The 13,203-nt window shown below is 33.6% G+C and overlaps 1 protein-coding gene across 2 annotated transcripts in view; it reads right to left on the reverse strand.

Moving 5' to 3' along the window:
- LOC128991288 (TBC1 domain family member 9) overlaps positions 1–13,203 on the reverse strand; it is a 74,379-nt gene that overhangs the window by 20,631 nt on the left and 40,545 nt on the right. Inside the window, exons 9-19 of one of the 2 annotated variants that reach the window (XM_054414049.1) lie at positions 12,973–13,178; positions 11,661–11,684; positions 10,886–10,923; positions 10,435–10,514; positions 10,169–10,301; positions 9,290–9,493; positions 8,007–8,128; positions 7,206–7,342; positions 6,723–6,795; positions 5,287–5,442; positions 3,869–4,054 (exon numbers count right to left, since the gene is read on the reverse strand). In XM_054414049.1, the coding sequence (XP_054270024.1) occupies positions 3,869–4,054; positions 5,287–5,442; positions 6,723–6,795; positions 7,206–7,342; positions 8,007–8,128; positions 9,290–9,493; positions 10,169–10,301; positions 10,435–10,514; positions 10,886–10,923; positions 11,661–11,684; positions 12,973–13,178 (1,359 nt within the window). The remainder of the gene's footprint in view (positions 1–3,868; positions 4,055–5,286; positions 5,443–6,722; positions 6,796–7,205; positions 7,343–8,006; positions 8,129–9,289; positions 9,494–10,168; positions 10,302–10,434; positions 10,515–10,885; positions 10,924–11,660; positions 11,685–12,972; positions 13,179–13,203) is intronic. The other variant, XM_054414059.1, reaches the window with a different exon arrangement.

Raw genomic sequence — 13,203 nt, forward strand, 5'->3', positions numbered from 1 at the left:
TTTGATGATTTATTCACTAATCTCTAAGTGTGTTAAATATTAAATGATCTCAAAGAGTTTTACCATAGAGTAAGCATACACAATGAAATCTACCATAAAATAAGATAAATACATTTGGAACCATTATTACACTCATGTTGCCGGGCATGAACTCACTAACTCATGTAAAAATGAGTTTCATATTTTAACAGTAGGATAGGAAGACTAACTACAATATTCAGTGATTGGTTCTGGTTATTTGTAACTATTGTTTCTATATTGGATGAATCATTGCAATATACTAGTTCAACCTGACTGACCCCTCTCTATGAATTCCCTAATGACCATGTTACCTCTGATGATCACTCTTGCTTTCTTGATATTTCTACCATAGAACTTTCACATTCTGATTCATCATTAGGTCTCTATGGAAATACCCACCTCTATATTTACACCCTCAGGTATATAGCACAATATCAACTTCCTTTGTTACTGAATTCTGTAATTTAGCATGGTCTCATTGTTTTTACGTATATGAAATACATAAATTATGTTCATACAGTAATATAGACCTATAGTTTCCAGTTAATAATATAAATGTTGTATCTCTATGTTTCAAATGCTATGCAATTAATAATTTAATCATCTGTTAGTTCAAAAATGTGATTCAAATCAATGTAAATAAACTAGTGACAAAATAAAGCTCATTTTTCAACTTACATTTATTTAACCATTTATTTCAATATATAAACTTACAATACATAACAGTAAAATAAACAAAAAAATGGCTTATTTTGTAATTTATATGTTTTTGGAAATGAGTAAAGAACAACAGAGCTTGTAAGGTACAATACCAATGAGGGATGACAATGCATTACGTTGTATTGGTTTTCCAGGTTATTGTTTAACAAGAAACTCCTTCTCATATCGATTGCTCAACAAATAAAATCTTTATCCACCACTTTCATGGTCTTCGTTTTACCACTTTAACTAAATCGATATGTCTCAATGTAAATGGCATCCCTACTATGATTAATTCCTGTAAACACAATGCATATCTATAAACTTACCCAAAACGATCCCAATAATTATAGCAACTTTCATTGCTCACCAAAATGCAATTGTTTGTAGCTACCCTTCACAATTACTTTCTCTTCTTTGCATAAAGTAGTTTTCATCTTTATTTTGTCTTTTCATCGAAGAGTACATTCACTACAAGTGTCTTATATATACAAACAATTTATGTACGATATTCCAAGTAAAGGTTGTTCCAGCCTAGAAGTATAAAACACGGTCGGGGCCTTTAGAGTTTGCATTTTCATCTATTTTTTTATTGTAGTCTGAGGCTCTGGCTGGATATCTCATCATGATTGTAGAAAGTCAATGCTCCCTACTTCAACTTTGGCCACCTAAACTACCAACTACAATTAGCAAGATGTGGGATTGTGTGTTGTGCCAAACACATATTAATCAGCACAAAGTACAATAACACATAATAGTTCAATGGATCTATGCTGATACTAGTGATAGGGGTTGAGCTCATCACAGCCCAAACTTTCAATCAAAGAGGCATCGCATCCGACATTAACTTTAAGTCCTAAACTGAATATTATATTTTGCTTACATTCAGAGAGAAACTGAATACCATCTAGCATGCCTTACTAATCTTAGGAATGAGCTGGTCACAACTAAAAAGAGAACCCAGTCTTTGCACCACACATAAACTGTACACAATTCATCACTTGGGACGAGAAGCAAGCCTACAACAATACTGTGGAGCAAGACTAATTTTAAATAGCAATTCCTAGTCCTCACATAAGGTTAAATATAATTTCGGCACGAAATATTTGCCTGATTCCTCGGTAATACATGTTTCAAGATCCTAAAATAGTTGAGTAAAAAACATATTTTTTTCAATTTTTTACAAATATTTAGTTCAGACAAGGAAAAATCCACCAGAGGTCTCAAGACTACGTGTTTCTTGCCATTTAAAGGGATTCCAGCAACACATTATATTTATAAATATTTCAAACCAACTGGTACAAAACTCACATGATACAGAGATTAATGGGGATTGGAAATATTTTTGGAGTTGGACATTATTTGTATAGAAATATATAGAGAATGAGCATGATTTTTAAAAAGTGGCTTAACATCTCCCCATGTTATTCTCATAGGTAAAACATAAAAAAAACACCTCTTTGCCCTATTCTATCTATTGGATTGAGATACGGCAAAACAGTAAATAAACATTTAGGCACATTACATTGAATTCAATTTTTGGTAAAAAAACAATAATACAGGATACAAATTTAAAAATCTAAAATTTATATGAGTACCATTTGGTAAATAAATTAAATGGTTCCATTTGTATGACAATGTATTATAACATAATATCAGTGTTGGAAATGGTTACAAACTCCATGCATTACTGGTGTGACTTTATCGTTTTAAAATACTTATTTAAAAAAAAAACTGCTTGAGATACGGCAAAACAGTAAATAAAGATTTAGGCACACTACATTGGTTTCAACTTTTGATAAAAAAACAATAATACAACATAAAAATCAAATAGTATTTTAACATTATTTTAAATGAGTACAAATAAATCAAACAGTTATCATGAAAATGTTATAAGTCTATACTTGATTCCATTATTTTAAAAGTCCATTATAAATGTTCTAAATTTGTAATTTAATCACCAGAGGTTCCAATAACTCAAAATTTTATATTTTTTTATATGAGTACAAATAAATCAAACTGTTTTCATTTGTATGCCAATGCATTGTAATATAATATCAGCATTAGTAAATATAGGTCTCCTTTATTGTTTAAAAGTTCTTATATCTCAAAAAGGCTTGATATAAAACAAAACGGCTAAAATTCCAGCCTAGTACATGGGTTTCAACATAATAATACAGCATAAAAAGTTAAACAATTTTAAACCATTTACCAGTTTCTTTTGTATGTGAATATGTTATAATATAATTTCAACAATGACAATGGTTTCAAACTCCAGGTGTTGCCAGCACGGCAGTGTCAGGGGCGTGATGATGTTCAAAGTGATGCGCCTCCTAGTCCTATCACTTACACATTGGTCTAGCTTCTAATAAAAATATTTATAGCATGAAATTTATATATTAAAATTCTACATGAACTACTGTTTAATACAATATAAATATAATTTAATTTGTGCTAGTGTGTAATTATTAATTAAGGAAAATATAAAAAGGTTACTCTAAGTAAACATGAAAAAGTAAGTAAGCGAGGATTTTTTTTATTTTTTGGTCAGAGAAAAACTGTCAGTGGGAAAAGTATAGATGATTAGATGTTACTCAATTTTTGTTTCAAACATTTTTTCATAAGACTTTTAGTTTGTCATCGCTGGGGATCGGAAGTGTGCCTATGGGTTAGGAGCACGCCCGAGTTCGCGTGCCGAGAGCCGGGTCTTTAAAAAAGTGGCCAAAAAAATGAGCCATTTTCCAGGCTTGTTTTTTCAGTATTAATAACATTTTTTCACCAAAAAATGCCCCCATATAGCCTCTAAAACGCCAAAAATGGGGTAAAACCATCATATTTTACCTATTTGGGGTGTTTTTTCGCCAACAAATTTCAAAAGTCCTGAGTCCAAAAACGCCGAAAGTGAGGTAAAACCCTCATATTATATCTACTCATTAGAAACCCTTTTAGTCAAATTTGAAATTACTGAAATTACCGTTAGACACCTTATTGTATTCCCTTTCATTAGGTGTATTGTGTATTATTTATTTAAGTTCAACGTAATAAGTCACAATAAAGCTTCAAAGCTCCAATATTCAATTAGATACACCCTGAAGCTCGAACGAAAACTTTTTGCCAAAGTAAAATTAATTGAGATAATCGACAATACCATGAGCTCCTCCTGTCGGAAGTAGCCGTCGGCCACGATCGACCTCATGATGTTACGACTCAGTCCGTCTTCGAGCGACTGCACCACTCGGAGCCGATGTTTGATCCTGAGCTGCTCTATCTCTCCGGTGGTCAGAGAGCCGTACTTTGTGTACGCGTCGTACAGCAACGACTGCACCGACACACTCTGACGACAAACAGCAGAACTTGGTTAATAAGTAATGTTACACAGTTAGTAAATCACTGGGTGCATGTATGTAAAAATAATGTAAATTTAAAAATACAACAGTATAATATGTGAAAAACACTTGGATGTGTGTTAGCATTTGACGCACAGTTATTTTAATAGCTAGATGCTAGAAAGGTCATTCTGCTAACATTATAAATGTTAAGGTTTTTGAATGTGACTGTTGGTGTATAACTCTTAAGTTCCATCACGTGAAAACTACTGGACTGATTGAGCTGACATTTTGCAGATAGGTAGTCTTGAGAAACACAGGCATATTAAAATTGTGAAAAACTTGTACTGTGTGAATAAGGAGAATTTGAATTTAAATGCATTGATAATTTTAAAATATACAGCAGTAAAGCCGGGGTTTCCAAGGCGTGGAAGCAGAGAACAGAGTGCGGAAAAACAGTTTCAATGGCAGTCCACTCCGCTTCTAGGAAAACAGTAGTACAGTACACCTTCAATAGTTCGACACTCGATAGATCAACACTCCTTGTAGTTCAACACGGGCTAAGGCTACCAGTATAAACATTAGCGATCGATATTTTGATTTTAGTACACCGTTCAGAGTGAAATCAGAGTAAAAACAATCGAAGATCACAAAATATTTAATGTAGTGATATTTAATGGTTACTATTGTGATTTAAGTTGACTTGAACATTAATTTGTCATAAGTTTTTTAGTATAAAATAAATTTGGGTGATTTCTATATAAAACTTTTTTATTTTTACATAACTTTCCTTATATTAAACTCCATTTACTACCTACAGTTTGACACTTCAATAGTTCGACACCCCTTAAGTCCACAAAGTGTCGAACTACCGAGGTTGTACTGTACCATTAAATTATCAAAGACATGAGGAGAGTGGACCCTGCACTCTGCATTCCATGCTCCGCTTCTACACCTAAGAAAACCCATCTTAAGTATTCAAACATCATCGTTACCCAACCGTTGTGAGATTGTTATAAATATCGCTTCATCAATACACAAACGTTTACTGCACACTTATGAAATAGCTATATTCATCGATAAATGTTGAAAATACACCTATACCTATACAAACATCACTTTCTGTGATTGGCTAATACCATAGGTAAGTTTACCCTCTTGTTTACTGCTTTTTGTATATGTCACACAGTTTAACCTTTATTCTAAGAAGTTCTTGACTAACTGTAGGTGTATTATTCACCTTGTTGACAGGTATCCCATCTCTGATGATTGCCCGATGAGGTTCTTCATCATTGAAGACTCCCGACAGGTAATCAGACAAGATCTGCATAGCTTCACCGTCATCAGTGCACGTCAACAGTTTGTCTTGGTTTGTTTCCAAAATGGTCAACGCCACCTGAAAACATTGTTTTGCAATAAGATAATAACTAATTTTGAAAAGACATATTTAAAAAAAATGTTGTAGTACAGGCCTAACATTTTTCACTTGAACGCTGCAGTGAGTACTATTGTGATAAGCAGAAAACCCCCTCACACTTCACAGGTTATCCTGCATATACACATGGGAGCGTAGCTTAAGTGAAACCCGGATCATTAACTTTATATAACTCTAGTTATGAGCTGGGTGGCTGTTAAATGAGAGGATCAGATTAAATTCAAAGCACTGAACCTTTTTATTACCTTAACTTAAATCAATCAACTATCCTATACAATAATAAAACAGTTATAAACAACAAACCCACTAATAAATGGCTAGTCGGAAACGTCCTGTAGGCAGCTAGAACTCTGAGTATGGAAAATCCCAAATACGAATCTACTTCCTCGTAATTTAATCAAACAAAATGTCCGACCCAAAAGAATTTCCCATATCAAAAATCACAAATCCTAATTAACTTATAATCCCAGTAAAACAAAACTTCCCCTTACAAAAAACATGCAACCAAAGGGCCTAACCCTAAGTTAGAGCAAACAGTACTCACCCAACTCTTCTGGGCACCTTGCCCTGGGCAACTGACCCCTTTCTCTACCTCAGGCGGCCTATTTATTCAACCCGACAGCTATTGAGTGCAAAGCACCCAGTGCTTACAAAACACCTCCAGCACGTTTCATAGCAAGCAAGGTCTGACCACAGGTCATCAACCTAGCTTGCCTAGGCTACCCTCCATTACACTATGAACTATCAAATGGTCTATCCTAATCAGATAAACATGCTTATGGAAACATAAAAGTGTGTAAACAAATAGAAAAGTATTTTTCAAGTTCAACTTTAAAAAAATATTAAATTTCTTATTTTTTATATATTTTTGATTTTTTTAAATACTTTTAATACCTACATAGACGGTTCTTTTCACCTAACAGACTCATTTTATTTTACTTGATAAGTGGCCTTCGGCTTAAGGTGGGCACTGAACCACCAGGTCACAGCATGTAGATAAAATAAATTGGCTTTTAGCTGGATTTTAAAAACCTGACCTACAGGAAAGAAATCACAGGCCTTAACCACTACTCCAAACGCATCCTATTTTTTATTTTACTAAGTATTGCCTTATGAGAAGTAATTTGTAATTAATACTATCCATGACTGAAAATTTTCTACAGTAACAAAAAATGTGGATACTTGGCAATGTACTTACTAAAATAGTGTTAGTATTATGTTATCAATTATTTGTAATTTACCTGGAAAATTACTTTAGCACCGTCGTAGAAAAAACAGTCCACAATGTTGACTGCACTTCCATACGGCATTACACTGGAAATAGAAGATCCTTGTCAACAATCATAAGTTTAGAGCAATAAAATAAACATACCTTTTTTATATGTTCAGTTAAATATTGATAAAAATGTAGCGTATATCTAAGTTTGAATGTAATTAAACACTCATAACCGTTTGATCAAGGAATCACAGTAAATAAATCTAAGAGTAAGGTTAAAAGGGGTTCTAAGCAAAAGCATTAAACGATTTAGATTATCTAGATATATCAACACTAACTATATAATAGATCTTGAACTACTTGTACATAAATTGTTTGCAAGTTTTTTTTCATATTTTCAAACTGAAACAATCATACAATGCTTGATAGTTGAGTAATAATAACAATGTTAAAGCACAAAATAACAGATGTTCAATCATCTGATTTTTAAACCATCAGCTATGATTACCTGAGAAAGATAGTAAGGAACCAAGAGAGTGAGATCATTTTGATCATGCCCAGCTGTTGCAGGGCCGTGTGTAGATGTGGCAGATGTTCTGCGATCAAATCATCTAGAACACCTTGGTCTACCAGAGCTCCTACAACCTGACGATTAAAATAAAATAAATAGATAACATAGTAGTTCTGGTCCCCCTAAACATCTTCACACATTTTACTTTGTATTTTTAATTTATTAGCCAAACGTTTATGTGCGTGTTTGTTTGTATATTTTCTGGTGTTATTGTTTGACAAAAAATTGACGTGTTCTAACTGAATGAAAATATATTACCTTGTCGCCTGATGAAGACTTCCTTTGAGAGTCGAAACCGGAAGTCTATACAGACTACATAAATCACTTCGGCCGTAAAAGGTATTTAGAACACTATGGCACTATTATATTTACTACAAGTGCTGTAAAAGTTATTCGGAATCTAACAACATGAATATAAATAGATAAACTGGTATCTTTGTTTATAGAGGAAGCTTGATTTTATGGGCTAAAACTTGTAATATCAGCTTTTACAACAATGCTTCCAAATTTACAGGTAGGCTACTATCCGTTTTTGTTTTAGTTTTTTTTTTTTTTAGTAATTTAATAGTCACTTTATGCTTCAAAGAAGTAATTCGGAATTGGAATTGTTTGTAAAAATTATTTTACAGTTCTCTAAATACCTTAAAAATATTTTTTATTTTCCTTACAATTCTGATTGATCTTCCAACAATAAAATCAATAAACAACCACATCATTTTAAAATATTTTCACACGTACCTTAGTGTTGTAGTAGTCCGGTAGAAGATTTTCACAAACGCACACTAGTTGCCAGAAAGCTTCTTCTTCAGAGCAGAAGATCAAGAGAACGCTGGTCACTATGTTCATAGCCTGGCAGTAGCCTGAACAAACATAATACCTCTGAACAACTAGGTATCTCCAAAAACAATATGTATCCCTACAGGTATGACACAGAAGATATACATACATGGTCATTGTAGTTCTTCAAAATGTTCTTCATGCAAACTATTTGAACTTTCACCAACCACAAACCACAAAGATCACAAACTCACCACATTCATCACCCACACAACCCAGTGCTCCTACAGGTTAAATACTCAGCTTTTGTTTGTAATGAACCCAGCACCTGTGAAAGTTCCTACGGCTGAAGAGAGGCTAAGCCTAATAACAGCCTTAGTGGGTTCTTTGCCTACTCAAACAGATAAGGATAGCAGCTACCATTGATTTAAAAGGTTAAAAATCTTATTGGTATATGAGAGGTTTATTATACAGAATATGTAACAGTAATCCAACAATAGAATTTTAATACTTTACATTATCCCAAAATTGTATAGAATAAGTAGTTTTCCAGGGTGTCCACAGAAATTTTTTCATAAATTTCCCTGAATTTCCATGACTATCCATGACCATTAACCATTGATTTCCATGACTCACTCAAAAATTATAATATACCGTACACAAACGAATAATACTGCCTAGACAAGTTATTTCACAGAAAATATTGAAATATATATTAACAGATAACAATGGAGTACAATAGGTACAACAATGAACTAATACAAGCTCAAAACCCATAAACTAAGACAACTGTATAAATTGAAATTGTTGTACATTTGTGAAAAATTTGGAAAAATGCCACAATAGTCGCGGTTACGGCTGACTAGAGCATTGAAAGGTCCCCTGAAATCCATCCATCATTGGGATTTCCATGACTTTCCATGACTTTTTGCCTATTTCCATGACTTTCAATGACCATAATTTTTTTCCATGACTTTCCATGACTATCCCTGACTTTCCAGAATATGGACACCCTGTTTTCAACATAAAATTTTGTTTTGAATCCCGTTTTTTTGTGGTAGAATAAAATTTATGTTTCATTAATCTTTTTACAAAAAACTCTTTTATCAAAAAGCTGACTTTTTTCAGGTGAAACTGGGTTTAAGTTAGCAAAATTAACTACAATAACAGCAAATTAAATTTTGTTGCAGGTAACTAACTGAAAACAACACTCACAAAAACTAAATCATGATTATCAGACTTACCGATCTGTGGATTGCGTGCAGCGTAGGCTACCAACACTCGCCGTAGAGCTCCGATGCCCATCTCTGACTGGAACGCAGGATGCTCAGGCAGAGAGCGGTGCAGATCTCGCTCTATCTCGTCACTGGCTGTAGAGTGAATATTGATGTTCTTGTTGACCAAGTCTCGGTAGACTCCGGGATTACTGGCCATCTCGTTTCGCGCTCCTGGACATAAATTTGTAACTTTAGGAAATACTTTAAACAAATATATCAATTTTTATGTAATCTACGATCATTTAACCTACTGTTGCCCACTGTCTTGGGCTTTCGATGCAAGTGGGACTGGATTGATTCTTGGTAAATCTAGCTTCAAATTTTACCATGGATTGTTGTGAGATCTGCATCTATGCGATCTGAACCGTTGAGGATTGGGAACTAGTTTCGACTCACATACGTGTCATTCTCAGGCCAGTACTAGGGTGTCTTTTTGCTTCATTTGAAGGTCGTGAATTAATAATGATAAAAAAATGCACACAAACACGGACATTAAAAAACTCATCATTTAAGCAACAAAAAACAAAAGAACAAAATATAACACTGTACGGTGCAGGACAGCACGTAATCTACTGCAGGAAGTTGTGTCTACTCTGCCTGGATAATAGATATTTCATTATTACATGATAAATTAGTTAACCACAGAATTTGTGTGAACAGAAGCGTCAACAAAAAGAATATGACACAGGAACTTGCTTTCTGCGTGAAAACTAATCAATGAAATGATTCATATAGGATTGGTATCTTTGAAAGTTAAAGGAGTTTCACAAAATCGGATCAATAATTTAGTAACACGTAAACATTCCGACATCCATTTTATTTTATACTTAAAGATTAAGTTCTTACCAGAGAAGTTTATCCAGACCTCCCGTCGTAGAGAGTCCGGGATACCCTGCAGCACAAGTTTGGCGATCTCAGTCGTGCGATACATGGAGATGCCTCGACCGTACTCGGAGAAATGTAACTCCCACTGTTTAGCCTGCAAGAGAGTCGAGTTTTGGTAAACAGTCTGATTTTAGGAATGAACAATGTTATTGCAGCTGTGGAGCTGTGTTCTATAAAAAATTTGTAAAATACTATTTTTATTTTTTATCAGTAGTAAAACTATTTACCTTAACCTCCTGACGAGCTTTGCATTCAGGCGAAGGTGTAGGTTTGAACACTGTCATCATCGGTGGCTGCACTTGCCAATCTAAAGGCAAACAGTTCTTTACAATATAAGATCTAAAGTAAGTTAGAAAATAGCGATAAGTAAAGGATAAATAATATTTTAAAAATCGTTTAACTCTTTTGTTTTTTGTATGTTTTACAAAATTAAATAGGTTATTGTATATGAGGTTCAATTAATCAGCTATGAGGCTGTCCCATACAATTTTTTTATAGAGTTAAATATCTTTCACCAAATGACCAACTACCAAATCACCAATGACAATTAAACGTCTTAAGAACTGATAATGGAACAACTACATAACTATATGTTAAATGAGATTGACCAAATTTTAAGAGAAATCAAGGACTTTATAAAATAGTTTAATTAAACTGTTTCTTGAAATATCAACTTACCACTGTCTTCAGTTAAAGGACTTTCTGGATTTGTGCATCTGAAAAAACACAAAATTTAACAACAAATTTTATAATTTTGAAACTTGCGAAAAAAGAACAAGATAAAAAGTCAACAGTAAGATAGTAAAACATTAAATACATTTTGTGAGCAATAGTTTCTACATTTAATAGCATTTCTAGGGAGGATATGTCTTGTGTCTAAGTACCAAGAACATGGTTAATGTCTGACATTCACATAAAAAAAACTTTAACTATGAACTAACAAACTACAACCAGGGTCATATTATACACAAGAAAACACTAGACCATGACCAAGCACATCAGCAGGCTAAAACATGAAAGGGGCGTCAAAGACAGTTTTGAAATGAGAGAAGTAGGGATGATCTATAAATCTCAAATCTAAAAGTAAAAATAGCATTATTCAACAACCACAACAACAAAAGTCAAAATTAGCAAGATTGTATAAAAGGGAGTAAGAATTTGAACACTAGTGTCAAGCCATTTTTTTTAGATTTAACTTTAAACCATTTAAATTTAGATTTGAAAATATATTTTATCTCAAAACCCAATCATTATCCAAACAAAAACCAGTATGATAACAACGACTATTATATAAATGACATTAATGAAGAGGAAAGTTAATATATTCACTCCCAATAGTTGTCAAAAATAATAAAAATCAAAATCAAACAGAAATAAGAAAACAATGAAAAATATTTAACTACAAAATGTAATAAATTACTCAGGCAAAACTACGATAGTAAAACTAACTAACCTTAGTTCCCTCGCTAATGCTACCCTAAAAGAACAAACATTACATTACTATGGTAATACGGTAGAAAAATCTACATGGACATACTTATAGCTAAAACTACAGGTAATAATTAGCCAAAAATAAGTGAATTCCTCATTTAAAACAGCACTTTTATTTACAATTCCCAGGGGGTAGGCATTCTAAACTCTGATAAAGTCCACTTTTAAAGCAGCTTTAATTTTTACGCACCTCTAATTCAGTAAAATATGTATTTTTTTACCAACACATTTTGTTCAAGAGGTTGGCGTTTTACTTTCCATATCCTGTTCAGAATGGCCTGAGTCCAATTTGTGTTACAACCAAAGCAAGGGATGAGACAGTACAGTACTGGTATACCTTTATTTCCTATTGTGGTATTTCCTGACCAATTATTTGACAAATAAAGAGGTTAAATTAACTGTCGTCAGTTTGTCTTACTGGATTATGAACATTTCGGCATGAAACGTCATCGAAGGTTGATTTAAATTTTTACCTAAATTGTTAGTGGTTGGCTCTTTTGGTAATTTGTGAAGATGTTGCAGTGCTAAAACTAAATTTGAAATTTGAGAACTAAGATTTTGAAAAGAAAAGGTTAAATTACCTGTTGTCGCCTTGTGGTACAAATTTTTCCTATTGGATTATGTGCATTTTGACGGGAACACCATTGTCATATTATCTTTTAGCGAATTTACCATATAGGCCTGAATAAGCTATTACCGTAGGTCTCATGGTAAGACCTGGGCCCGGGACCGATTTACTTTTTTGTTTTGATGTCTCCAGAGGCCAAAAACACCATCCGTTCCAATTTATATATAATGTGTGTGTGTGTGTGTCCGTTAGCACGATAACTCAAGCAAAAATTATCCGAATTCAATGAAATTTGGTACAAACGTGTAAACCTGCGTTTATTCAGATTTTTATCTGAGTAACCGTCTTTGGCAAATTTATTAATTTATTGTTAAGCTATTAATGTTTTACTAACACAAACACACTTTATTATTTTACCCTCCCTGCAGTAGCAAACCTAGGTACTTGTTAAACGTAATGTTATTTAAATAGATTTAATTTAAAATCAATTCTGGCAAATGGAAATTCGCTTAGTCTGCAGGTTTTCTGGGGCGGGGGTATTTACTTATAAATCTTTAGTTTCAACACTGTAACAGCTTCACAGACTACCTCATTTTTCGTTAGGCAAAAGATTAAATCAACCTATGATTCCACCATATTTCCCTCAATGAAGTCATCAACTGATTTTAAAGGAACAGTAACTACAAAAACCTTCAAGTCTACTCACATGCGTATCTTGGCCAAGAGATCTGACAGTTTCTGTACCACAAAGTCCCTGTCTTGTATTTGTGAGAAGAGGAAGGTAGATCGTTGAGCTGTCCGAGTGGTGATGAGGATGGAATGGTCCACGGAGGGGTTGGAAGCCTGGTTTTCCGCTCGCTCTATTTGCACCACATCTCTCAACGGCAGTACTAAACTGACCAGCCCTTTCACCTGAGGATAAATTTGTGTTATGAGA

Source organism: Macrosteles quadrilineatus, unplaced genomic scaffold (assembly GCF_028750875.1).
Source record: "Macrosteles quadrilineatus isolate MER2022 unplaced genomic scaffold, UCM_ALF_1.0 Scaffold_1__1_contigs__length_201487025, whole genome shotgun sequence".
Classification (NCBI taxonomy): domain Eukaryota; kingdom Metazoa; phylum Arthropoda; class Insecta; order Hemiptera; family Cicadellidae; genus Macrosteles; species Macrosteles quadrilineatus.